The following is a 26,889-nucleotide window of genomic DNA, read 5'->3' as shown; positions in this document are numbered from 1 at the left end:
TCACAACCATTTCGATTGCTCGAATATTTAATAATTCTAATCGAAAATCTTTTCTTATTAAGAGATCCAATTTAAAGTCATTCATAATGAGCTTTAGCATGATCTAAAATATATTTGTATATTCTCATATTTCTCGAAATTTTCTTAATTGCTTTGCAAACATTCGTTATTGATGTACATCCACTGGGAGTTGATAAATTGCTTTAACCTTCCGAAAGTGTTTACAGGATAATCGAATTCATTTACGTTTCGCTGCCGCCACAATATTTTCGAAAGTCACTTTCTGCATATTTTTTAATTGGTTACATTTTACTTTTTGGGATTCTTTACATAAAATATGCAAATAGTGCATTTAACAAAGATTTCATAATCGTGACTGAAGTTGTCACGATATGTTTCGTTCCGTTTTGGATGATTAGTAGAAACTGGTTGATTGCAAAGTATCTTGTTTTCCAATATGATTCTCTTATAAATATTTCTATATATGTATATATAAAAAAATGCTCGTAACTGAAACTAACCGGTTTTTCCGAAATATTTTTGCGTCTGGTTTCTCTAAGAGAGCATGGACATAATACATAATTTTATCAAGATTTTAATGGTAAAATAATTAAATATTATGAACTTAGTGAGTACAACGTTTTTCTCTGTAAATTCATTTGTAACTGTAGGTTTGTTAGAGAAAGTAGAATGTGTATAATAATTAATTGTTTTAATCAAGAATTCTTTCATCTTAACGTAACTTGTAAAATAACAGCATTTCCTCATAGTTGAAAAAATAGCTGTGCTTTTAATTAAATTTTAAAAAACAAATTTTTATGCAATTTATTATAATCGTTACAAATAACTGTGGTAGATTAATTAGACGCTCTTTAGATTCATGTTTTAATTATATTCTTTTGCGCACAATAATTGTTTGATGCTCGAAGAATTCTTCAATGAATAAGTAGGTTCAAATGGAAAGTTACATACAAATGGCATGGTGTTTTTAATTTGATACGCCAAGTAGTACAGATCTAGTGTATATGTGTGTTTGTACATAGAAAAATTGCATAATTTCTTTACAATTGCAGGATACGTTTACTAACATTCCTTAAACGAAATGCATTCATTAGGGAAAGGAAAATGTTACTTTAGTTTTTTTTTTTCATAACGTTTTATATTTAATTACACTCTATTCTTAGTTGTTAGTTGATGATTGTAGATAAGTTACTTAACAGTAGTATACAAAGTAGGTAATAACGAAATGTTAAATGTAGGTTTAGTGCGTTTTAATTCATATGTTATTAAATTGTAACTTGCTGTTATTTAAAATTATATTTTTTAATTAATTCTAAAGTACTACAAAATATATGTGTAAATGTTATTATTATACTCTGCTATTTAGAAGATGCATATCAATGACGGTTATATAGTTATTATGTAATAAAGATTTGATGTCAATGTCAAATTAACGGCTTGTTACGCAATGGACTTGTATAGATTATAAAGATTCAAAACTGGAAATACTTGTTTACATAAACAATAATTGTCCTTAAACTACCTTAAAGTAAGCATTCAAGTATATTTATTTATGAAAGTTAGCAACCTAATGCGTGTTTACCAAAGAAAGTAATAATAATTGTTCATTTTCATTATTTTCTCTTCGACGGAGCCAACACAAAGCTGTCGCTTTTTACATCATGTGTGTGTGTGTATGTTTAGAATGTCTTAAACAAAACGGAATTCTGAATGAAGGAGAGAACTTTCTTCTGGGCTTCATGTGAAAATACTAAAGACCGTAGCACAATTTCCACGGCAACTGCTGCACATAATAAATTATATAAAAAAAAAACAAACACACATTGAATTTGTTCTTGCGCTCCTCCAGCAAATCTCTACCAAATAATTATGCCGGTAACCTAGATAAAATACATTTCACTCGAAGGTATAAATTAATATTTAAAGAAAAAGTATCGATGAACGGAGGTGAAATGCGGGCTCCTGCTTACCAATTACATTTTCATGCACCTCGGCCGGATTTAATGAAACATTTCGAAGCTATATGTATTCAGCAATTGCGGCAATTAAAAATAAGTAATAAGCGAAGAAATCGAATAGGATGTAACGGTGGTTCTGTCACATTTAATTTACCTAGATACGCGATTTCACATTTCCATAGCGGTCTGCACTATATTTGGACATGTCCTATAATAAATTACATTATGTAACGATTCATTCACCTATTAAATAGATTTCATGAAAACAAACATTATTTTCTACATTTTTTTAAATAGTAATTATTACATGATTTATTGATATTCTTTGATTTACAAGTAAACATTTAAATTTGTATTTAGATGAGTTAGTTCAATTTCAAATACAATGGTTGAAGAATGTTAAGCCGTGTAGGACTATTAATTTGATCTTATATTTGAACGATTTAAGTATATTTTTACTTAATTAAAAAGGTAAAATTTCTTCCATTGTGCCAATTAACATAAATTTAAATGCCATGGTCATGCCCTGATTAACATGATTGAGTTTTTCGTCTGTAGTACCATCATTTCGATCGTCAAAACTTTAGGAATATTAAAAGTTCTATCTATTCGTTATTGCATATACATATATTTCAATAATTATAAATGTATAAAATTAATAAATTAATTAAGATTTATTTGAAATTATTTAAAAAATAAACTATAATTATGTGTATTGGTTTTAAAAGAAAATAATGTGAGTACTACGTACGGAAAATTGCATAACAAATGATGAAAAACTTAAATATTTAATATTCACTCCATTGACGGATATTTAACAGATTAATATTTACAGAGTATAAAAATAATGTATTAACTAGTCAATATTGTATTGACTTATATGATTATTGTTTCAACTCAATGCGCAACATCGGATACTATATCAAGCGATATATCCAATTTGGTATTTCTTGAAGCTATTATCAATTATTCCAATCGAACCAAACGAACGTTTTCATTGCATAAAAGCAATCTATTATTGTTATAAACAAGTTTTCAATGCAAATAATTGTGAAGAAAAAAAGAAATGCATGCAATGTACGCAGTTAGTCTGTGTGCACAGTCCATGCGTAGCGAAATATCTAAATTGAGCGCATAACAGTGCTTTTAATTTCTATACACACACATACATAAAAACTATGAACGAAAACAATTAAAAATTCTGTCCCCGTGACGAACATTGAACGCTTGGAAATGCGTATATTTTGTTCAGTTGATGATATTCGTTATATCTGTTTTAATTTTGAACGCCGTCGATGACCCGAACTTGTACAATACGGGCGAATTGCGAAAAGTCGCGTCGATACTTCTTTGGAAAGCGTTCCGGAAAAGTTTTCTAGTTACGTAATCGGTAGGTAACGACCATCGAACAATTTAAATAATTGTCGAGCTAATTGTGACCATGAAAAGAAAAAATAAAATGATTAAATGTAAGGTGAATTGACGTGATTGATAATTAATTTTCTCGGAGTTTAGACTCGGAGTCAAAGTAGAAATTTCGCCATAATTTAATTATACGGAACGAAACCATGTGTATTCCGTGAAACTAAATTATAAATACATAATTAATACTACCAATCGAAGATGTAATTGTGGTTTTCAAAATAATAACGTAACATATTTGATAATCAACAATTTAGTTAAGCGGTTTAACTACAGGACATGTAATTTGCTGGTTCATTATTGTTATAAGTACAGTGTTATGTACTAGGAAATATGCCAGCCAGTTCATCCCTATTTACGCACTTAGGTATATCTAGTGAGCAGAAAAAAACAAAGGAAATGAGAAAAAACACACAATAAACAGATAAAAACGATTACAAGTCCGTGTATCTTTAATCGTAAAGATATACGAACTTGTAATCGTCTTGATCTGTTTATTCTCGGACTTAGCAACACAACAAAAGTTTAGCGACAAGGATGGGATGAATTATTAACGATTACAAGTCCATGTGTCTTTAATCGACTCAGCAATACAACAAAAGTTTGGCGACGAGGATGGGATGAATGATTAACGTTAACAAGTCCGTTATCTTTAATCGACACAGCAACACAACAATCTAACAACAATAAAATTTCCGTTATATATTCTTTTGTTTTTTTTTAAGTAAAAATATACTTTTCACACCTTTTTAAGTTACTCTCATTATTTAGCTAATATTACAGTATTTTTTAATTTTTTATGACTGAGAAAATAAAAACTATTAGTTTCTATAATAGAAGTTCTTGATGAATTGAATCTTCGAATTTAGGTCAAGTGTGTTTCTATTAACTGATGATACTTCCTATATATCATCAATGTAATTATTTTAATTAATTAATTAACTAATGACACATTTAAATGGTTGATGATATTAAAAAAAAGTCTCTATTAGATTTAGTTTATAAAAAAAGTAAGAAATTATGTAGAAAGTATTATTTTAACTATAATTAGACAATTTAGATATCTAATAATAAAAGTAAACATATTTGGTTCGTTCAACTTTACTTTTATATTTTTTTTTGGATTGTGCAACTGGATACATGTCATTGTCAATAATAACAAGTATCGTCTACAAAACCTAAATTAGCAGTACGCTCTGTCAGGATTTAATTATTGAAATGACCAATATAATCATTTTTCTTCTTAGTAGAGGAATCTTATATTAAATCATTTTTAGAATTAAATAAAAACAAATTGAATATTGTTATAACTATTATTAAATTATCGTAACAATGCTTGAAGTAAACATGTACAATTTATACAAATATACACGCAATGGTACAATCTACTGAGAAAGTAAAAAGTTGTATGTTCATATGCACATTATTGAGCTTTAATTAATTAACAAAACTTAATTATTAGTTGCTTTCTCCTTCATGTTAGAGTAAATTTAAATCTTTGGTATGTGATAGATTAAGTTTGAAAAGTTTGTAGTTTTGTGATCCAGATATCTGTAAATAGTTTTGTTAGGCAACTAACTGAACGTATGACCTGTCTCTTTATTCTTTTATATAACAATTGGAGGTTACTTATGGTGCGTAATTGTTTGTAGGTTCATGGCCATGAAGGTGACCCAGAGGTGGGGAAAGTACCTGAAGAGGAGCGCTCGAGAGCCGCCAACATGAGGAGCTATAAAACACGGCCAGTGCGCGTCGTGTTGCGACGTGTGATGGTCATCATGATAATCAGTGCTATTTTAGCTGCTGTCGCGGCGCTCGTATGGTACTTCTTGGGATGGCAATCCGTGGTGCAACTGGTCCTCGTTGCTATCGTCGCGTATTTGGCCACAGGAAAGTACAAATGGTTCGTCGTCGCTATCAAAACGGCTCCAAGGGACATTAGGTATGAACGAACTAACTAACCAACCTCAGTACACTCCTCGATGATTAACTTTTAAATTGATAATAATTGGAGACGTCGAGGAGAAATTTAAGCCTTTTCCCACGAATAGTAGGTCAATTCCGTTTACCCTTTCCTTCAACTTAGAAACGCATCTATAATATTATACATTAGCAATTCATAGTTGAAGAAATATCCAAATTACACAGTTTAAGAAACAGGAAATTTTAATACAAACCGAAAACTTGTTATTTTCTGTAATTGCAACAAATAACAAGTTTTCGGCGATGACTTCATTAATTTTTAATTGAATCTGAATGCAATGCAAGTTTATTGTGAACGCTGTTATATTAATCAGCAGTTTCTGTTTACCGTACACGAACAAGTTTATATACAATGCACATTTGAAAACAACGAGTCTATTGATTGCAAATATTTGATCTTACTTGTTAATTTTAACTTACTATTTACATATTTTATTCGTTTTAAAACACAATGAAATATTAATAATCGGATTTGAATTTCAGTATTGCAATTTGGTATATATGTGTGAATGAAATATAAATCCCAGGTAATTGAATTTTCTTGTTAGAAGCGTATCACAATAAGTCCACACATTTGAACAATGACAATTCATTGTTTTTGAACTCGTTTTTTATACTTTCGACTAACGAAAACTTATAACAACGTTTGCCTAAAAGAAAGCGCAAGGTCAATTGCAACGCATATTCAAATTAAGTAATTAAGGTAAAGAAACAGAGTTTATGCGTTTTTTAGTGATATTTATACAAAAAAATATACTTAACACTTTAGCTATGAAAAATATAAATAATCGAAACGACGTAAATGTAATAAATCTTAAAATCAGTCTATGCAAACAATTTAATTTGAATCTCGATGATTTTAATAAATTTCATATTTTTGATATAAACCATTATCCATAGAATGATCACCAAATATTTTTAATACCTTATCAGTAAATTCGTAAGGTAATCGTAATATTTGTACACAATGCGAATGGTATACGCATTGAACTTTGGCCGCATACAGGAATATGCTCAATATCGCCGTATATTATTTCCACTCAAGTATCAATTGTTTACATACTAAAATTTACTACATAATACCCATATCGCACATTGCAAAAGTTAACACTATAATATTACAATTGGTAAACTTTCATAAATAAATCGAGTACTTGTAATATTTGAACGACGCACATGAGTAAATATTAAAGATCACAACAATCTATATTTATAAAAACAATCTTCGTAAATGATGAGATTAAAAATGTCAGTGATATATTATCTGACAAATTGATCTAAATTTATATTCCAAATTTCATATTTAACGAATAACAAGTGAAATATATATTTAAACCTTTTTTAATTCTTCGATAAACCAGTCTTCATTTTGGGTAGTCATGTACTTTGTGACTACGAGTCAATGTCTTATATTTTAGAAATGCCTCAAGGTCGTCTTTGTTAGATAAACCATTAACACTGGACTATGACGAACCGCTGTACTTCATCTTCAAAAAAAAAGTACAATTTATAAAGTAGTTGATAACTAGGATATTTTATATGCATTTTAAAGCTAATGATCTTTTAAATAAATAATTAAATACAGTATGTCAGGTGATCAGAAATATTTGAATTTATTTATGTATTTACCAGAGTAAATGATGCATTTTCGTCGTAAATTACAATGTTTTCGTTTCTGAATGTTAATAATGTTCGGGAATTTCCATATAATGAAACTTTTACAATTCGTTTCCAGTTTTTTAATTAAAAACTGTCTGTCTTTATAAAATTATTTGCTGTGTTTTCTCTAATAAGAGAAAGTATTTATTTTCTATTTTTTCAGAGCGTTATTTGGATATATAAGACTTTTGATTCAAATTAAGGGATATCAAAGGAAAAATCTTATATTAGCTGATATATTCCAGCAGCATGTCAAGAAACATCCAAATAAAACTTGTATCATATACGATGATCAGGAGTGGACGTTCGCCGAGGTAAAGTGAAATGTATATCATTGCAATGCATGTAAAATGACTATTTCATGTACTTTGTAGGTGGAAGAGTACAGTAATAAAATAGCCAATGTATTTAAAAGTCACGGTTACAAGAAGGGAGACATCGTCGCTTTGTATTTGGAGAACAAACCCGAATACATTTGCACGTGGCTGGGATTATCAAAACTAGGCGTTATAGTTCCTTTAATAAACACCAATTTGAGACTTAATTCGTTAGTGCATTCCATTACCGTGGCCAAGAGTCAAGCAGTCATTTTCGGAGCAGAATTATCGCAAGGTTAAATCAATTTTACAATGTAATTACAGCGGCTTAAAGAAATTTCTGTTACAGCCGTCAAAGATGTCCTGGATAAAATCGAATCCAAGGTGGCCCTTTACGAATTGACCAGCTTGAGAGAGCAGCCGCATCCTTTGCATACTAGTTTCCAAAATTTGAACGCCCTTTTAGCAGAAGCTAATCCAACACCGCCGACCATCACAGATAAAGTAGGATATCACGACAATTTGGTTTATATCTACACTTCCGGGACAACAGGATTGCCAAAAGCGGCCGTGATCAGCAATTCACGGTATGCTCTAAATGTATTTTCAGAACAATTTACATGACTATTGTATTTCTGTAACTTTCTCATCAGGTATATATTTATCGCCGCAGCGATTCACTGGTTGGCTAGATTCAAGAGTTGCGACAGATTTTACACTCCGTTACCCTTGTATCATACAGCTGGAGGTTGCATGTCCACGGGGCAGATGCTGATATTCGGAAGCACTCTAGTCATAAGAAAGAAATTCTCCGCTTCTTCCTATTTCACTGATATTCGAAAGTACGACTGCACCGTAAGTTTAAATTTAAAAAAACGTCAATTGATATGTCCATTATAACAAATGTAAACTTAGGTCGCCCAATATATCGGAGAAATGTGTCGATACATTCTGGCAGTTCCCAGCAATCCAGATGAATCAATCCACAAGCTACGGTTAATCTTCGGGAATGGACTGAGGCCACAAATCTGGACAGAGTTCGTAGATCGCTTCCAGATTCCTAGAGTGGCAGAGTTCTACGGTGCCACAGAAGGCAATGCGAATATCGGTAAGTAACACTTACAGTAACCATACACTTATGAAGGTATGCATTATAATACTACTCTTTCTACGTAGTTAACGTTGATAATACTGTTGGTGCAATTGGATTCATTTCCCGAATTATTCCTGCGGTATATCCAATCAGCATAATTAAAGTGGATCCTACAACCGGCGAACCAATCAGAGATGCTCATGGTCTGTGTATGCTCTGCAAGGCGAACGAACCGGGCGTATTCATTGGTAAAATTATCCCTGGAAATCCTTCGCGCGCTTTCTTAGGGTACGTGGACAAAGAAGCATCCCAGAAAAAGATCGTTCACGACGTATTCAAAAAAGGCGATTCGGCATTCCTATCGGGCGATATTCTCGTCGCCGATGAATTGGGCAACTTATTTTTCAAAGACAGAACCGGTGATACATTCAGGTGGAAAGGAGAGAACGTGAGCACTTCGGAAGTCGAGGCGGTATTGAGTAATTTGGCAGCTTATAAAGACGTAGTTGTTTATGGCGTAGAGGTATATAATACATTCGGTTATAATCACTATCTGATACTATAATAATATTATTTTGTCTTTAGATTCGTGGCCAGGAGGGTAGAGCTGGTATGGCTGCGATTTTGGATCCAGAAGGCACTTTGGAGTTCCGCGGCTTAGCTGATGGTATAAAGAAAGGACTACCTTCGTACGCACGACCTATATTTATTCGAACCCTAACTAAACTCGATATGACTGGTATGATACTGATAAATGCATTTAATAACACTCGTTTCTCATCGTTTTACTTCCAGGCACATACAAACTAAAGAAAGTGGATCTGCAAAAGGAAGGATTTGATCCTAAAGCTATTACTGATAATATATATTACCTGGACAACAGCGGCCAGTATCAACACTTAACTCCAGAAGTGTACGCTAAAATTAACGATGGATCGATCAGACTTTAGTTGACTATCTCTGTATATGTGATCTTATATTTATATTTACATTAAATAAAATTGAAATATATTGTTATAATATATATATACACATACAGATTATTTTTTTTTATAATTAATTTGTTTTATGGAAGATGTTTTTCTTAATATTTTATTAAAAAAATAAAAATAATAGCTAGTTTGTTTTATTAATTTTGTTTGTCATCAAATACCAATGATTAATTGAAGCTAATGTACCAAAATGTATATCGAAATAGAAAATAATTATAAGCAGTGAATACATTTTTTTTATTTATAATAAATAGAGGTACACAATAAAATGTTTTGTATATATAATTCTTACAATATATTAATTACTAAATTCATCTATAAAAACTGAACATCTGAATGTTAATTTTGGCAGTAAATAATATAAAATATTAGTGATATCAGATTCCAGTTCATTTAAAAATCTATATACAAATATACATGCTGTGATTATGGACTCTTAATTTATATTGGTTAGGAATATCAGAATAATCAATCAACCTAATAGCAATAGAGCTTCCCGCAGATCTGCCCCAAAACTGCCAAATGTAATTGATGATGGTGTATAGACCAAACAGGTCTGAGAGAAGCATAAAAAAGAAGTGTAAATAATAAACGAAAAGCATTGTTTAGTTGAGGGACCAGTAACCATCAAGTACTTTAAGAAAAATAGGTAAAAAAAAATAAATTTCAACAAACCTGTAATCGTCCCTCGGCTAAACAAATTTTACTTATCTGAAATCATAAGAGAACGAAAAATGAAACCAAACAAAAATTAAAGCAACCATCAACTTCGCGGCAGGCTTTTCGAGTTTTGCCCCTTACCAATTTTCGGTCTGCTACCAAACCACGACATTTTCCACTCTAAGGTATCGTTTAAAAGCTTCTCCTCTTCTGGGGAGAATTTCAACAGAGTGGCGACGGCCCGAGTTAAATGCTGAGCCTCGTACTCTCGACTAGTTAAGAATTTGATAATAACGTGTTTGAGGTATGTGAAGTTAACATCGTCGTCGTCCTTTCGAACAGTGAATTGGTGATGGCGTGTTGTAGTTTGACTCGGAGTCAAAATTGCAGCGTTCGTGTCGATGTCGTAAAAATTTGAATGGTTCGTGGTGCGCAATTCTTGTTGTAATGTCTTTTTCATATCGGCCAGTCGGAGCTGCAGCGTTTTTATATTCTGCAATAAGACAGTGATTCAGTTAATAGACTATACAGGTATAGTATACACATTTCATTAAATACCTTATTCTTATCGGAAAGTTGCTCTTCTAATACTGCTACGGTATTTCTCAGCTCCTGTTCAATACCTTTAGTTTCCTTCTCCTTGAATTGTTTATTTTCCTCTTCTAACTGACCAATCTTATTAAGCAAGTCATTCATCTCCGTCTCTTGTCGACGCGTTTCCTGCTTGGCCAATTCCATCTGCTGCGAAATCTCTGCATTTCTTAATAATGCTGTATTTTTCTCCGCGGTTACTCTGAACAAAATTATTAGTTTGAAAAATTAAATGAAATTATATTTATTATTATTTATGTCAAGATTTAGTCTAAGAAACGTCTATAGCTAACATTGAATCAATATAACCTTTATAATAGTAATTCGATTAGAATCCTCTAATCAAATATGTGTAAATATTGTGAATACACTTATTGCGCAGTGTTCGAACAATTAATTACTTGTATATTGCTTACCTAGTTAGCGTCCTTTGCACATTCAGACTATTGCTTTTCTCGTCCATCAAATCCTTCTCCAATCTCGTTATATCTTGCTTTAAGGATAAGTTGGCTTGATGTTCAGAATCCACGGAGATCCTCAACTTCGCACATTCGTCGTCGTTCTTTTCCAATTCGCTTTCCGCATTTTCCAGATTCTTGCGGACCGCTTTTATTTCGGTCGTTACGTTTTGCTGAAAGAAAATAAAAAGAAAATTGTATAATTAACAAAGTAAAAAATTATTAATGGATACCCAAAATACAGATTTTTAGAATACATCGGTGCTTTTGGTATGGCGTGTAGAGGTTGCGTTAGTGACAGTACTCGGTTAAATGTTAAAACACAAAAATAAAAGAAAAATAATAATTGTAAAACATGTAGGATATTTTATTAAACATAAATAATAATAATACAATAAAGGAAAACATAATAATATAAAACTAATCTAAAAATTAATCAATTCCCAAGCAAATAATATAATGGAAATAATAGTAACAATAATAATAAGAAGAATGTGTTTGGCCCGATGTAACATTTAACTCACGATTTGGTCCCTTAAAGAAGCGACCTCTTGCTCAGTTTTTGACCTAATACTTTTCAATTCCGCGGATAATTCCTCAACTTCCATTGTTAACCTTTTCATTTTAGCCTCTTTATTACTCAACTCTAAATTATTGCACTCTAATTCGCATTCTAATTGTCTTACTCTCTCTAACAATACTTCTTTCTCATCAACAGCTCTTCGCCTTTCAGCTCCTTCTTCGGCAGCTTGTCTACTCAAACGACCGACCTAAAACCGAAATCGAATGAACTCTCAAAACACATGACAACTAATCACATTGAACGTACTTGAGTTTCGAGGGACGCGATCTTGTCGCTCCAAGATGTTTTGATATCGGCCAAATGTATGTGTGCTTCCTCGAGTCTCTGCTCTAATAATTTTCTTTCGGCATTTACATGATCATTATTACCGCTAGAATTACAATCGCATGCAGCTCGTTGCTCCAACACGGCAACCAAATATGTTAAATGTCGTTTTTCCTCCTCCCTCTTAGCTAAATCCGAAGCCAAAGAAGCTAAATCTCTAGCACTAGAATGTCGCAAACTTTCTAAATCATCCTACAATCATGAAAGAAAAAATATTTGCTTATACACTAATATTATTCTATTTAGGTGAAAAAAAAATATGTAAATTATATTTTTTTTAATATAAAAGCCCAAAAGCACATACCTTCGTTTAATCAGCCGGAAGCGTTCTTACGATACATAAACACACATTTAGTGCCGAACTGCGAACTACATTGTGCATCAATACCTCTTACACAAAACATAATATAAAAATAAATAAAGAATAAAATGATATTTTTGTTAATAGTAATAATATGATTTGCATTCAAATTAGTAACGCAACGGGACAATGAAATGCATCGGTGAATAAAATAAATTTGCCAAACCCGAATATCCATTAAATATATTTAAAAAAAGCGACTAGTCTAAATGAAAGTGCATTTACTCAAGTGTAAAATAAATTTCTCGATGGGGGAATAAAGAAATATATATGATCTATGAAGACATTCCGTATACACAAAGAATTTAAGAAAGTTTTGCGAAAGTTATTTGTACGAAAAAAATATCTGTATGAAACATAAGCTTATGCTTGTACTCGAAAACACGTTCACGTCATTTATGCATCCTTTTCGAACAAGGCCAAAGCAAAGTGACAAAAAATGCTTATGTAATGTTTATAATAAACATTTCTATAATCATATACTTTTAATATAAAAAGTTTCAGTTTTTAATAATTAGCTAACTGATATCATTTGCCAAAAAAATACACCTGAATAAAATTGCTGAACTATCAACAAGTTGATATCAACACATACACCTGTACTTATTATGTATTCAAATTGAAGAATGTATAAATATAGAACTTCGAGTTTATTGCTTTATACACCTATAAAAGAGGACACGCATTGCGCCACACGATAACCGTAAAGATAAAGCGAATTATTTACATACAAAGTTTTGATAAAATGCCGGAATCATAAATATAATTTGTTTGATTGCTCCAAATGACTTAAATATTATAATTTTGGTAATGATAAAATACAAAACTATTGATAATAATACATTCGTACTAATAGCGAGAGACGATAACAAATAATGATTCATGAAAAGATTCAATCTGTAAAACTAATCAGTGTCTGGTGATGAATATCCTGGTATGCATTTTTCAATCTATTTTGTCTAGTCAACAAAATTATAATTACATACTTACCAATTATTTAACTACATATGGTAATATAAAGTGAATCAAATATAAATTAAACAAAAATAAATTTTACCTGTGAATGACTCAATTGTTCCTCAAATCTCCTCAGCCTATTAACTTCACTTCTTAGTTTATCCAATTGTTGATTTGCCTCTTTCAAAGATGAAGTTTTCTCTTCCAACTCTTGCTCCCTTAAGAGAACTAAATGTTTCACTTTTCCTAGTTCTTGAGTTTGGAAATTTTCAATCTGTTCCTTATCCTCCTGCCTCTCTACCATCTTCTGCTTACAAACTAAAATTCATATGGAACAATTGGATACATTATGATTCAATGAAATCTTACACATTATGTCCCAAGGCATTTTAAACAATTATGTACTATACCTTCTGCATTTTTTAAAGAATCCTTTAAATTATGTATCTGTTTATGGGCTTCTTCCTTTTCCCTCTCCAAACTCTGCACATGCTTATCCTTATCACACAATGCGTCTCTCCATTCCTTTTCCTTTTCATCCAATTTCTTTGCAAATTCTTGCTCTAATCTATTCAACCGTCTTCTATAGTCCTCTTCACTTTTAAACTCACCATTGTCTTCTCTGACACCATCAGATGATACAAGTGAGTTAATACTGGTTGTGGAGCCACGGCCCCTCAATGAATCTATCCTTTGCACTGTAGAGGAGGTGATTTTGGCAGTCAATTTAGATAGATCACTGCCTGTCTCCTCTCGAATTTTATTCTTCAAAGATGCGAACATTGTTTAATTCTTCACTACATTCATCTAATCAATTAATTAATGAAATTTATTTCTTGTATTAACTACGATTCTTGCGAGTATACTTTAAAGGCATATTAGATTCGTATTATTGTCACAATTAGTATTATTTCAAGAAATGATCGACATTAAATTAACAATATTTTCACCTTTATACCACAATTGACAACTGGCTACAAAACACAAAACCATTTTGACAGACAATACGTGTTTGTCAATTTGCTTAGGCCACTAAATGTACACGTGCGTAAAGCGGGTAAGAACTAGCGGGACTTTCAAACATAATTATTTCGTGTATTTACAAATTTAATAATAATCGGCACAAATGAAAACACTTATTTTAAAAATTAAAAACTTTACTTGATTAAAATATACTTTATAAAAAAAGTCAACTAAAACAATAAAACAGTAAAATAAAAATGTAAGCTATTGGTTATAAAGGCACCCAGGTTTTAATTAACTGATCCTCCCCTGACGTAATAAGATATTTCCTATCTGCTGCAATATCCAAGGATAATATAGAACCTAAAATAATTATCATTTTGCAAATTGAACGATTTTAGCTAATGTAATTGAAGTACCTTGATGAGCATGCATTTGCAATAACAATTTCACTTCTACTATATCCCAGATGTACAAATCTCCGCTTTCCGAGCCAATCAGTAAAAGATAATCGTCCAATTTTAAGCAATGCAACGGAGATGCTAATATTTTCCTATACATAGACATACCGGTGTTCATATCCGAGACTTGAAATGTTTTGTCGAGACTGCAGGAGATTATTTTCAAGCTATCATCTGTGAAGGAAATAGATGTAACTTTTTTTGAATGAGCCAAATACTTTTTTTCCAATCTATAATCTTGCATATTCCATACGTAGATTTCCCCATCCTCTGTGCCGACAGCTAAATATTTATTGTCTCTGAAGAATTATAATTATTACAGAATCTATTTACATTATGATATGGTTACCTGTCCAAACAAAGGGAGGTCACGTGCGAATTATGGTCAAAATGGTGCGGAGGATAAATTACTTTTTTAATGCCTTCTCTGTTAGCACTTCGCCAAACTCCAACAGTGCAATCGCCGCTACCAGAACATAACAAATTCGATTTGGTCCCCCAAGCAACGCATGTAATAGCATCATCGTGTGCAGTTACAGTCTGAGTTACTCTCCCGAAATCCAAATCATATAAGATACTAAAAAAAGCGAATTAACATTAAATAGTTATTATCATTAATATACAAACATTTCATTTCCAAAACTACCAATAACTAAAATATTATTGTAAGGTAATTTCACGCAACAACTCAAAGGCATGCTTCCAATACTAGCACTTCTAATTTGTCTCTCTTGTCCTACAGAGAATACTTTCAATTTGGAGTCATGACCAACGGATATTATACGTTCCGAATCTTCGCTAAAGAAAACGCAACTTACTTTGTCTTTGTGCGTGGAGTACGTTGTTTTCAATGTCAACGAACTTAAACATTTCCATTTATCTGTAACAATGAAATTACTATTACTGTTTGATTAATTGAAAGCATTGTATACAAAAACCTTCAACAGAGTCTGAATTTACTTGCGTTGGTTCAATTAATAGCGAGCAGCCTACTTTTCTCTTTGGATGCGGCAATTTAAATACTTGTCGAGGTATTTGGCCAAATTCCATAATCTGCACTTCATATGTGTGCCTTTCTGTGAAATCAGTTATTGAATCCAGATCTACACTGCCCTCATAGCACAAATGATAATATACTGCAATAATAGCGATTTCAGTCAAATATGCACTTCACCTAATTATATTGACTGTTAAAATGTATTAAATGTACTTACAATTTTTAGATTTTAGAGCCTCTTCACCCCTTTGTTTGTAACCAAATATCAGATCAATCCAACAATGTAAGTTTTGTGAAACAATATCAGATTCCAAAGCATCTCTAAGGGTCTGAACAAAATGCATAGGGCTCTCCGCCCACGGCGGTAAGACCACGTCACTAACTTTAACGCCATTATGTCTGTATCCAAAGTTAATACCTAAATTATTTACTAAAAAGCTGCCCCCTTGTTCCACATCATAAAAATCCGGTATTAATTCTTTAAAATCGGACATATCATTTAACGAGTTCTTGCATAAATCAGCACACGAATTAAACATACGATCTGGATGATCGAATCGTCCGTTTTGCAAACACAACATGTATTGGGGGTACAGACGAACCAAATAAAATAAAACAAAACCAGGAGTGGAATAATGCGAGCCGTAAATAAACTTCGGCTCCGACATTTCTTCGTAGCGTTCCATCAGTCTGCGTAAGCGATCATCATTTAAGGCACCAATCGGTTTCGTTAGATCTCGATAAATGGAAACATCAGATAAATCAATTGTCGGAGATTTATAATCAAAAATAATCCAAGGAAACACCGGATATTGAGTTAAATCATTCTTACTCCTATCTCCTAGACTGTTGTTATATTAATTTAAATGTTTCCAACCATAAACATGATGGTCATTACCTATTTATGTATTGCAGATACTCGTAATTACTTATGACACCATTCTGCCACTGCAAAGTCATCACATCTTGGTCTCTGTTGTTCAATTTAAGTTCGGGATGCTGTATTAAATGCGTGTGCAATTTATCACGTTCTTCTTCATTTAACAACTTTAAATAGATATGCCTCTCTTTGTTATCATCACTGGAAATATAATACATTTCTAAACCCTGAAATTACAATATTCAACTATATTTATCAATTGTTGATTTCAATTGTAATATTACTGTGTGTTGCAACAAAAACCTCCTTTTGAAAATGCGCTGAATACAGCACAGTTTGATTTTAATAATGGGATACTGAAATATCATAAGTCAAATAATATTAAGAAATAAATGCGTTTTATTTGTATTTACTGTTTCTATATTATTATATGGTTGAAAATAGAGTCTAGAAGTTGATAATACCACTCTTCCTGGATTAATTACCAATGGTGTAATCTTATTTGCATGTGTTTCCAATATAACTTCTTCATATAGATCCAACCACAATGGATCAAAACTTATTCTTGAATGTCTTGAATGTACAATGGTTGCAATCTGTAAATAGAAAATATCTTAGATTTTTATGTATATACTTTAAAAAATGTATAAATATTAATATTACCATATCATCTTGTTCACTTGCATTTAAAGTTGTAGCCCTCTTCAATTGGCAAATCTGTCTTAAACAATAAATACTATTGGCATATGTAAGAGAGATAATAAACTTTCCATTATCACAAAACTTGTATGGTGCAATAATATTTCTCTCTAACATCTCAATGTATTGTTTTGTTTCAATACGAATCACATTATCATTATTAATAAACTTATTGCTGCCTTTCCATTCTTCAATCAAATAACATTCTTTAAATGGTATTTTAATCAAAGGCTTCACATTGTCTTTCGGATCAAAAACCAATGATTTTGAACATAGCTTTAATCTGCCTTCTACCTTCTTAAAATCAAAAGTTTTAATTGTTACATCAGTAGTAATAAGTACAGCACTAAAATCTTCGAAATAAATTTCGCGAGGATCCAAGAGTAATAAGGAGAACCTTAAGGAAGACATTTAAAATTCGTTTGAATTGTGCAATGTTTTGAAAAAACCTACCTTCCTTTATCCATGATTAAATGTAATACAAATTAATAACGATATGTGCGTCATTTGTTGACTTGTGCGAAGAACAAATTGCCACCAATTGATTCCGATTATATATTGTTATGTTATGAATAAACATTGCGACGCTAACCTAATTTTACAGAGTGGGACTAATTGTTATTTTGTTAAATAAAGTAAAGCTCAGATTTTAACGAAATATTACTATTTAATTAAGTCAATAATAATTGATATGAATCTCTTATTAAAAAAATACTGTTTAATTATATTTGCTAAATCTATTGTTTATATAGATTTGATCTTGCTTAATAAAATGTTTTCTTTTGTGTCCAAATTTCGGAAATTTAAGTCTATTTTAAAACATAAATTACGTTATTGCTATTTAATACTAAGAATATAAAATATTCATTATTATGTAACATTGATTACATTCTAACTCATTAAATAATAGAATTTAATTAGCAGTCTATAGAAATATTATGATAATATTAATAAAATTTTATGTACATAAAAAGATTTGTTATTTTAAAAATGTTTCTAACTGAGTGCGAATTTTAATATCACCCATCCAACAGATATTGGTGACACAATATGCTGAACTTTTGTAATGTGTTACATATTTTTGTATGAACTATTGTTTAAATTTTATTTAAATAAGTAATATCGTCCACGAAGGCCCATAGGCCAATACGGCCCATTTAACATTTGACGCTGAACAGCACAAATGAGGTTGCCTGCATATTTAAATTATTCAAATGTTTGCAAAAAATAAGTTAATTTATTTACCTGTATAATATTAATGAATAATTAAAATTATACATTTTAGAACATTATATATATTCTATCACATGAAATATATTTTTAAGATAAATAATTAAATTTGATAAAATTAAAAAAAAAAGAATTTTATTTTAAATTATATTAAATACAAATATTAAATGAAATCACTTCTTCTGCTTCTTCTTTTCAGCTTCTTCCTCCTTTTCTTTCTCAATTTGTGTAACATATTCCTCAATAGTTGCACTGTCAAGCATCTTCATCTTCTGTCCCCTTCTCATTACAGCAATTTCCAAATTCTTTTGGCCAGATTGTACAACTTCCAGCAGAGCTCTGATTGCTAACTTAACAGTTCCATTTTCAGTGGAAACTTCTTCATCAGTATAGTATTTCTCCAAAAATTCCTTAACAGTTTTTGCAGATCTGCCAGTGGCATTTGCCTTCCATTCATAATAAATTCCAGATGGTTCTGTTTGATACAGGTGAGCAACTCCATCATAGTCAAATCCACCAATCAAACATGACATTCCAAAAGGACGTCTGCCATTGCTCTGGGTGTACTTCTGTTTAAGACTTGCAATGTAACGTGTAATGTATTCCAAAGTAACTGGATCTTCTACAGTCAGTTTGTGTGATTGACATTCAATTTGGGCCCTGTTTATGAGGATCCTAGCATCTGCTGTGAGCCCAGCAAAGGCCATAACAACATGATCATCTAGTAAGCAGATCTTTCTTACTGTACGTTCCTCTTGGAGTTTAGCCACAGATTTTTTCTCAACTCCCAAGACTACGACATCGTTCCCACGTACGCCGACCTGTTATGAATTATTTGAAAATACGGTTTTTAAGTTTATGTTTGCATTGTCATTGCGAGGTTAGGTTAGCTTACCGCAGTGGAGCCCTTCCTTACAGCCTCTTGTGCATATTCTACTTGCAATAAATGACCATCAGGGGAAAATACGGTTATAGCACGATCGTATCTTGCAGACATGTTTGTATTTTAAGCTAGAACGACTTTACAAGATTCAACGACAGAATATTTTGCTTTGTAATACAAACGACAGATTCAGACAGTTTGTAACTTTGACAATTATTAAGTCTTTTATAATGAAGTGTTACGTATAGGTGGCGCTACATTCATAATTTCTATTATTTGTTCTTATTGCATATGAATGTTGATAGAATTGCAACAATTTATTCTTATTTATTTTTCTACATTCAATGTACATTTAAGAACATTTGAATATTTTTTTTATTAACAATAACAGTAAAATCAATGACGTGTATAAGATTTCCAACAGTATCTTATCAGACGTCAAACTTGTTTGCATTTGTTCACATTTCTTCGTGGTAACAACAGATTTTTTGCGTTACGGTAGGATGACACGCGGCCGGTGATAGTCAAGACTAGAACACGTTTAATTTTATTCTTGAAATATCTTAGTAGTAGAGTTTATAATTGATTTAGTTAATAAAACAAAAGAGAAGAAAGAAACATGAAGTGTTTAAATCTATTGTTAATTGTTTGTGTGTTATTCATAAACACCTGTTGTGCACATGGAGATCATGGGCATTCCCATGATGAGCCCAGTCATTACAAGTATTCTCGGGAGGCCAACATTGGACATCAACATGACCATCATAACCAACATGAAGAAGAACATCATCACCACCATGAAGAGGAACATCATCACAAACCAAAAGTTATAGAAGTCAACAAAGACATTTGGTTGCATGCAATGGGATCAACTTTACTTATCAGTGCAGCACCATTCTTTATTCTTTTCTTTGTACCATTGGACAACACTGAGCAAAAACAGCCTTTACTTAAAATTCTACTTGCCTTTGCTTCAGGAGGATTGCTGGGAGATGCTTTTCTGCATTTGATACCACATGCTACAATGCATGCAGAACCACATGATCATAGTCATTCGCATGGTCATTCTCATGAAGAAGGACATGCACATGACATGTCAGTTGGATTATGGGTTTTAGCTGGAATTGTTACATTCCTGGTTGTTGAAAAGTGTGTAAGGATTATGAAGGGTGGTCATGGACATTCCCATGGAAACAAATCTGTTAAAAAAACTGATTCCAAAGGAGATAGCAGTAAAGCTAAGAAGGCTGCTGAAGAAACTAAAGAAATAAAAGTGGCTGGTTACTTAAATTTGGCTGCAGATTTTAGCCACAATTTCACTGATGGATTGGCTATTGGATCTTCATATTTAGCTGGTAATGCTGTTGGAGTAATCACAACTATCACAATTTTATTTCATGAAGTTCCTCATGAAATTGGAGATTTTGCTATATTATTGCAATCTGGTGTGTCAAGAAGAAATGCTATGTTACTGCAGTTGACAACAGCATTGGGAGCTTTGGCTGGAACTGCTTTATCTCTGCTTGTTCAAGATACAGCTGGTAATATGGGTACCAACTGGATTTTACCATTCACAGCTGGAGGTTTCATCTACATAGCTTTAGTATCTGTTATTCCTGAATTACTTGATGAGGAAAAACCTAGTTTTATGCAAACTATATACCAAGTTGCAGCTTTATTAGTTGGAGTATATATGATGGTACTCATTGCTGAATATGAATAGTACTTTAATTAAATGTTTAAAACTAAATTTTTTAAAATTGTTTTCAATAAATATATATTTGTATCATTAAAATTAAATCACAATATACAAAATCCAATGTCTTGAAATATTATTTGCCTAAAAATTCTTTTATTTGATCAAAACAATAATTGGCTTGCTCAATAGATTCTGTGTTGGAATTTTTGTTTCCTGAAACAAAAAATAAACAAATGACTTGAAATAATTGAAGCATGTTAAGTGATCTCACCAATTTGCCATGCTTGTTTGCAATATTTTTTTGCCACTTCAGCCATTCCACTTTGCAAATAAATCAAACCAAGATTTGCATGTACCACACCTACATGTGATTTATCCTCTAAGGCTTTACCAGTTTTAACAGCATCCTTTAAAAATTCTTCTGCCTTTGCCATATCACCTGCCCTCCAACTGGTTATTCCCAAATCATTTAATAATAACATGCTTTGTTCTGTATTTTTCCCTTGCACATCACAGCACACATTGTATGCTTCTTGTAAATGCATTTTAGATTCTTCTATTTTGCCATGATCTAACAAGAACTGAGCATACCAATCCTGTATGATACCATACAAAATTTTTGAATCAGTGCTTGCTTTTCTTTTACTGTCAATTTTTTCTAAACACCATTTGTAACCCAGGGCAGCCTTTTCTTCCTGTGCTAATAAATGGCTAATACGAGCCAATTTCAAACTTACATGGATCATCTAAAATGTGAAAAAATATAATTTTCTAAATTTAACTAGTAAATTCATTTTACTTTTAAATCATCCTCTTTTACTCCTGCAGCAAAAAGCATTTGCATTACACTAACAAAAAGCTTTTCAGATTTTTCCAATTGGTGTGTATCCATAGCCAAATTGGCCATTAAGTCATAACAATATAAAACACCCTGGCTATTTTGTTGTTGCTGTGCTAACCTTAAAGCTAGGTGAAGCATTTGCTCTGCTTTATCAAACTGTTCCCTCTGGTTGCATAGTATTGCACGTTTAATGGTCATAATTAGTTCAGATTCCTTTTCTGCATCATCCTTCTCAAAACCTAACCAACCAAGAATACTTAATCCAAAAATTATTTGTTGTTTGAGCCACGGTTTTGGTAACAAATTTTGTGGAATTTGTACTTGCTTCACTTTTGCAACACACAATGGAATAACATTTAATTTATTATATCTGAAGAAGACTTTTATCGTGTTTTTAAACATTTTGAATGATGCAATTGACGTACTCAACAGCTGTCAAATATCAGTTTAGTGCAAAACACATGGATGCCAAATTTTTAGTTATAAAAATCAATTTCCAACTGATGTGGTGTCTGATATCGTAAGGACATAGGACTGCATAATACCCAGAGGAATGTAATGAATATAATAAAAAAAATATATAAAAAATCTAGGACATAATTGTAGAAACTTTTATCTAATATAATTAGGATTTAATTGATAAAGGATTCAATGGATGTATCTTAGATATAAAAAAAAATCAGGTTTAATAAAGAGAATAATTTTAGGCTGTTTTTTTATTAAATGTAGTTATTTAATTAATAACCATAAGATTTCATTACTTCAACGTATGGTTTACTGATTGGGGCAATTTTCTCCTCAGCCTTTTGTGTGATCTTCCTCAATTTGCCCTTCAATACAGCAGTCTTGCGACCCTTAGCGATACGCTTGGCTTCCAGGGAAGATACAACGTTCTTGTATTTCCATCCAACTTCGCTAGCCAAACGTCCAACGCTGCAGTACTAAAATAAGTGAAAAGAAATATTAAATAAAGTGGCTATTAAAAAAGAATATTTAAATCTTACTTTGCGGCCTGGTTTAAGGCAGAGCATACGCATAGCATGGGGGACAACCAAACGTTTCTTAGAGTCTAAGAATGGTGGGACACCTTCATAGGTCTTCAACCTATCAAGAGCTTTTTGGCCACGGTGCAATTTGTGTGGCAACATACCTGCAAAAAGAAAATGTATTTATATAATATAACACAAATAGAAATATCAATAATAAAAGATAAGAATACAGTGACTGTTGAAGTTGTGTGTGAGCACAAGCTATATGAAGTTCAGAGGTGGAAAAGCAAAAAGTTAATGTTTTACTATACCTCTCACAGCCTTCTTGAAAATTTTGGAAGGAGCCCTGAAGTGGAATGGTCCACGAGCTGGGTTAACATTGCAACGTTTGCGCAAGTAAGCCAAGAACTTCAGTTTGTTCCTAGAAAAGGGAAAATAAATTGTAAATATTCAATCATCAAATATTTTTACATAGAAACAGTGTCCAATATATATAATTAAGTAGTAAACAATACAATTTGTTTATGTCAATAATTCATTTATATATATAAAATCTAATTACCTGAAGAAGTTTCCAGAAATGTCCATTTGTTCACATCTTAAAACAGAGACTTTGTGTCCCTCCAAAGTTTTCTTGGCCACAACAGCCGCCAAACGGCCCAAAAGATGGCCCCTGGCATCAATAACTATTTCCTACAAAATAAATAATAACGTTAATAATAATGTTAAAAACCGTAAAAGTTTTATGTAATATCAGAATATCCGCACAAAGTGATGAAGTACACCTATAAGTGTGCTTCAATGAAATTGTAAACACGTGCGTACGTAGCACGCCAAGAGGTTAAAATATAAAAATTATCGGTGAATCACACATAAAATGTACAAATAACATTACAAACTAATAGTTTGTTAGATTTTACATCGAAAAATCGGCAAAGTTTTTCATAAAAACACTAGTAAATACCAAAAAACATTATTTACCTTAGCACTAAAGCCCGACATGTTTCAGCTCAACACGGAAAAGGAACTGCTTGAGCCTCGGTGCAAAATGGCTGAACTCCCTACCAACAGAATAAAACAAAAGTTTACTACAAATAAAATATCTAAATATGATTTCTCTATTTTTGCAATTATATTTATATTAAATACATAAAACTAAAAAATGTTTAGATTTTTTTACTAATTATTGTACATTATATTTAATTTATCCTTTCTTCAAAGTAATTTACAAATATTATTTGAGGGAAATTTTTTATAATTCTCTTCTAATATTGGTAGCGCTGATCAGCACTAAATTTGAATTTATTTTTTATTGCTGAATTAAATAAGTTGCTTTCGTAAATTATTCAATTAAAGTAGCAAATAAAAGTTTTAATTGCTGATTTATATACATATGATTTATAATTTTGTTTGGTAAAAATATAGTAATACAAAGTAAATTAAACTAAAATTCCCATATATATTTCTTCTATATTTATTGTATTTCTAAATTATTACAATCTATTAATAACAATGATATTAAAAATATGTTAATACAAATATGTATTTCTACTTATAACAATTAAAAGCCATTCCAAATATCGTCTTCTACATCAGATGGAATATCCTCGTCTTTTGGAAATTTATCAAATGCGCTGGTGTCAGTGGAATTTTTCAATTTGGGCACATACGGAACTTTGGAATATTTTCTTTCTCGTAATTTCTTCCAATCAAAATCAGCAAACCATTTATGGTTTCTTATATCATCAATTCCGTTTCTTTGATTGCCTAAACGTTCGCTGGCAATCGATTTGCATAATTTCCTAATAAGTTGTTGAGCCGTTTTGGGAATTCGACTAGGAAACATAACATTGTCAATACCTTTTATAATCAAAGTGTATGTTTTCATGAAACTGGGATCGTTTGATCGGAATGGCGTCTTGCCCACAAGTAACTCAAAAATGAAAATTCCTAAAGCCCAGTAATCCACGGATTTATCATGACCACGATTATACACAATTTCTGGTGCGACGTATTCCGGAGTTCCGACGAACGTAAAAGTTTTCTCGCCGTTCTTAAGATGCTTGGCGAAACTAAAATCTATCAACTTGACATATCCAAAGTTGTCGATTAACATATTTTCAGGTTTCAAATCCCGGTAAACGATATTGCGTCCGTGTAAATGTGCTATAGCTTCTATGACACAACCGGTTAAGAATTTTGCCTTACTTTCATCAAAGCAGCGACCTTTTTGCTTTTGCAGCAATCCCCATAAGTCTCCTCCCAGACAACTCTCCATTAAGTAATACAAATACTTTTGGTTTTGGAACGTTTTGTAAAGCTTAATGATGAAACAGCTATCGCATGATAATAAAATGTTTTTCTCGTTAAATGCATGCTGCCTCTCTTCAGCCATATTCTTTTTCTTCAAGTATTTCAAAGCAAATACAAAATCTGGACGTTCTTTATGTTGGACAAGCTCCACTCTCCCAAATCCTCCTATACCTAAAGTAGTTATAAGATCCAAATCTGTAAGTTTTAGATCACTATATTCGTTAGAAATGATTACGTTGTCTGTATGAGTCTGGTCAGGTTCATCTTTATCAATAAATGCTTTCAAATCACCCAAATAATCGATAAAATCTTGTCTGCACAAGCTTAAGCATTCAACGCCAGGCGAATCGGCCGTGACTGTTGCTTGCCTGCAATCTTCTTGTAGTAAAGCACGTTCACCAAAAAATTGGCCTCTGCTTAATGTGGCTACTTGTCCTTTACCATCGATACTTACACATGCAGTACCAGCTTTTATGATATAAAATTTATCTCCTTTGTCTCCTTGTTTTACGATCTCAGTATTTGTTTGGAAAAAGTCTTGCTTTAATAAATTAATAATCTGTTTCAATTTTTGATCATTTGCCTTGTTCACGGCTGGGACATTCCTGAGAAATGAGAGCAGTTCTTTCTCTTCAGCAAGGGCGTTTTTAACTGTGATCTGTAGATACGCTTGACCATCAAGAATCCAAACTCGACCTTTTGTCACTGCCTTAATCGTTGCCAAACGCTTGTTGTTATAGAGTATCGCAAGTTCTCCGAATATTCTGGAGTCATTGAATGAATTATATAATTCGCCATTAATAATAATTTCATAACGGCCCTCGGCGGAAACAAATAAGTTATCACCATCTTCTCCTTGTTTTATTAATATTTCTCCAGGAGATACTTCCCTAGGATACATTGCACTAACAATAGCCTGAAGCTGTACACCTTTGAAGATATTGCAAAGAAATTCATTGTTACTAATTGCTGTTTCTATTATGTGCTCATCTCTAAAAATATAAATACGTGTTAAGCGAGTGTATTACTAATCTAATTAAATATAACTTACGCTTTAGATTTGCTGTGCTTTGGAATTTCTTTATTGAAATCGATTTTGCGAGCGCGGAAACCACCACGACGCTCTATATCTTTTAACTCTTCGGATGTTAATCGTCTTTCTGCTTTTTCATTACTCGAATCAATACTTTCGTCTTCTGTTTTAACTGGCTTACTGCAGTTATCATCTGGATTTTTTATAACTTCAACTTGGACCTGTGTTTGATTTGTTGGCGTATCGGATTCATGATTTTTATTAACTGTGTCATTTCTAATTGAATTTTCCTGTATAAGTTTCATCTCAATATTATCTGCCTTTTCGACTGAATGTATGTTATTAATACTACTTACATTTTTGTTAGCGTTTTTAATGGATCTTTTAGTATCTTCATTAGTTGTATCGATAACTTCGGGTTTCCAATGATCGGACCGTTTACACGGACAAAATATGCGTAAGAAAATACTCATATTTACCTTATGAAAAACAAGATTTAAGTGCAGAGGATACCTCTGTCTT

The 26,889-nt window shown here is 32.0% G+C and overlaps 8 protein-coding genes across 9 annotated transcripts; 2 read left to right on the top strand and 6 right to left on the bottom strand.

Annotated features, from left to right (window-relative positions):
* The first annotated feature begins 5,018 nt into the window (after nucleotides 1-5,018).
* On the top strand, nucleotides 5,019-9,487 carry LOC108560140 (long-chain fatty acid transport protein 4-like). Its single transcript, XM_017917580.1, has 9 exons — nucleotides 5,019-5,343; nucleotides 7,207-7,357; nucleotides 7,418-7,655; nucleotides 7,710-7,947; nucleotides 8,014-8,215; nucleotides 8,276-8,468; nucleotides 8,537-8,976; nucleotides 9,039-9,192; nucleotides 9,249-9,487. Exons 1-9 carry the CDS (start codon nucleotides 5,123-5,125, stop codon nucleotides 9,401-9,403), a joined length of 1,992 nt encoding a protein of 663 aa, XP_017773069.1. The 5' UTR covers nucleotides 5,019-5,122; the 3' UTR covers nucleotides 9,404-9,487.
* On the bottom strand, nucleotides 9,326-14,345 carry LOC108560141 (golgin subfamily A member 1). 2 transcript variants are annotated; one of them, XM_017917582.1, is made up of 9 exons: nucleotides 13,790-14,345; nucleotides 13,480-13,697; nucleotides 11,984-12,253; nucleotides 11,679-11,924; nucleotides 11,113-11,327; nucleotides 10,664-10,898; nucleotides 10,247-10,598; nucleotides 10,121-10,156; nucleotides 9,326-9,371 (listed from the first exon to the last, which is right to left on the bottom strand). In XM_017917582.1, exons 1-8 carry the CDS (start codon nucleotides 14,160-14,162, stop codon nucleotides 10,149-10,151), a joined length of 1,917 nt encoding a protein of 638 aa, XP_017773071.1. In that variant the 5' UTR covers nucleotides 14,163-14,345; the 3' UTR covers nucleotides 9,326-9,371; nucleotides 10,121-10,148. The 2 variants fall into 2 exon arrangements, with proteins under 2 accessions (XP_017773071.1, XP_017773070.1); XM_017917581.1 differs by lacking the exon at nucleotides 10,121-10,156 and having other exon boundaries at nucleotides 9,336-9,371.
* Nucleotides 14,346-14,584: 239 nt separating this feature from the next.
* Nucleotides 14,585-17,973, bottom strand: LOC108560136 (protein FAN-like). Its single transcript, XM_017917575.1, has 11 exons — nucleotides 17,833-17,973; nucleotides 17,344-17,776; nucleotides 17,094-17,276; nucleotides 16,965-17,036; nucleotides 16,699-16,907; nucleotides 16,018-16,646; nucleotides 15,742-15,939; nucleotides 15,431-15,683; nucleotides 15,153-15,380; nucleotides 14,762-15,102; nucleotides 14,585-14,705 (listed from the first exon to the last, which is right to left on the bottom strand). The coding sequence occupies exons 1-11, from the start codon at nucleotides 17,844-17,846 to the stop codon at nucleotides 14,614-14,616; spliced, it is 2,652 nt and encodes an 883-aa protein (XP_017773064.1). The 5' UTR covers nucleotides 17,847-17,973; the 3' UTR covers nucleotides 14,585-14,613.
* A 754-nt stretch (nucleotides 17,974-18,727) lies between these two features.
* On the bottom strand, nucleotides 18,728-19,715 carry LOC108560144 (proteasome subunit alpha type-7-1). Its single transcript, XM_017917586.1, has 2 exons — nucleotides 19,505-19,715; nucleotides 18,728-19,430 (listed from the first exon to the last, which is right to left on the bottom strand). The coding sequence occupies exons 1-2, from the start codon at nucleotides 19,604-19,606 to the stop codon at nucleotides 18,783-18,785; spliced, it is 750 nt and encodes a 249-aa protein (XP_017773075.1). The 5' UTR covers nucleotides 19,607-19,715; the 3' UTR covers nucleotides 18,728-18,782.
* A 107-nt stretch (nucleotides 19,716-19,822) lies between these two features.
* On the top strand, nucleotides 19,823-21,279 carry LOC108560142 (protein catecholamines up). Its single transcript, XM_017917584.1, has one exon. The coding sequence runs from the start codon at nucleotides 20,112-20,114 to the stop codon at nucleotides 21,213-21,215; it is 1,104 nt and encodes a 367-aa protein (XP_017773073.1). The 5' UTR covers nucleotides 19,823-20,111; the 3' UTR covers nucleotides 21,216-21,279.
* Nucleotides 21,280-21,292: 13 nt separating this feature from the next.
* On the bottom strand, nucleotides 21,293-22,596 carry LOC108560143 (tetratricopeptide repeat protein 19 homolog, mitochondrial). Its single transcript, XM_017917585.1, has 3 exons — nucleotides 21,991-22,596; nucleotides 21,463-21,937; nucleotides 21,293-21,404 (listed from the first exon to the last, which is right to left on the bottom strand). Exons 1-3 carry the CDS (start codon nucleotides 22,432-22,434, stop codon nucleotides 21,325-21,327), a joined length of 999 nt encoding a protein of 332 aa, XP_017773074.1. The 5' UTR covers nucleotides 22,435-22,596; the 3' UTR covers nucleotides 21,293-21,324.
* Nucleotides 22,597-22,730: 134 nt separating this feature from the next.
* LOC108560137 (60S ribosomal protein L13a) lies at nucleotides 22,731-24,082 on the bottom strand. The gene is made up of 5 exons (XM_017917576.1): nucleotides 24,003-24,082; nucleotides 23,584-23,714; nucleotides 23,333-23,442; nucleotides 23,037-23,182; nucleotides 22,731-22,973 (listed from the first exon to the last, which is right to left on the bottom strand). The coding sequence occupies exons 1-5, from the start codon at nucleotides 24,021-24,023 to the stop codon at nucleotides 22,770-22,772; spliced, it is 612 nt and encodes a 203-aa protein (XP_017773065.1). The 5' UTR covers nucleotides 24,024-24,082; the 3' UTR covers nucleotides 22,731-22,769.
* Nucleotides 24,083-24,568: 486 nt separating this feature from the next.
* Nucleotides 24,569-26,867, bottom strand: LOC108560138 (cGMP-dependent protein kinase 1-like). The gene is made up of 3 exons (XM_017917577.1): nucleotides 26,724-26,867; nucleotides 26,386-26,657; nucleotides 24,569-26,326 (listed from the first exon to the last, which is right to left on the bottom strand). Exons 1-3 carry the CDS (start codon nucleotides 26,838-26,840, stop codon nucleotides 24,583-24,585), a joined length of 2,133 nt encoding a protein of 710 aa, XP_017773066.1. The 5' UTR covers nucleotides 26,841-26,867; the 3' UTR covers nucleotides 24,569-24,582.
* Between the last annotated feature and the right edge of the window lie 22 nt (nucleotides 26,868-26,889).

The sequence above is a fragment of the Nicrophorus vespilloides genome, unplaced genomic scaffold (genome assembly GCF_001412225.1).
Source record: "Nicrophorus vespilloides isolate i.1.1-1 unplaced genomic scaffold, Nicve_v1.0, whole genome shotgun sequence".
Taxonomy (NCBI): Eukaryota; Metazoa; Arthropoda; class Insecta; order Coleoptera; family Silphidae; genus Nicrophorus; species Nicrophorus vespilloides.
This window is presented reverse-complemented; position numbering and strand designations above follow the sequence as displayed.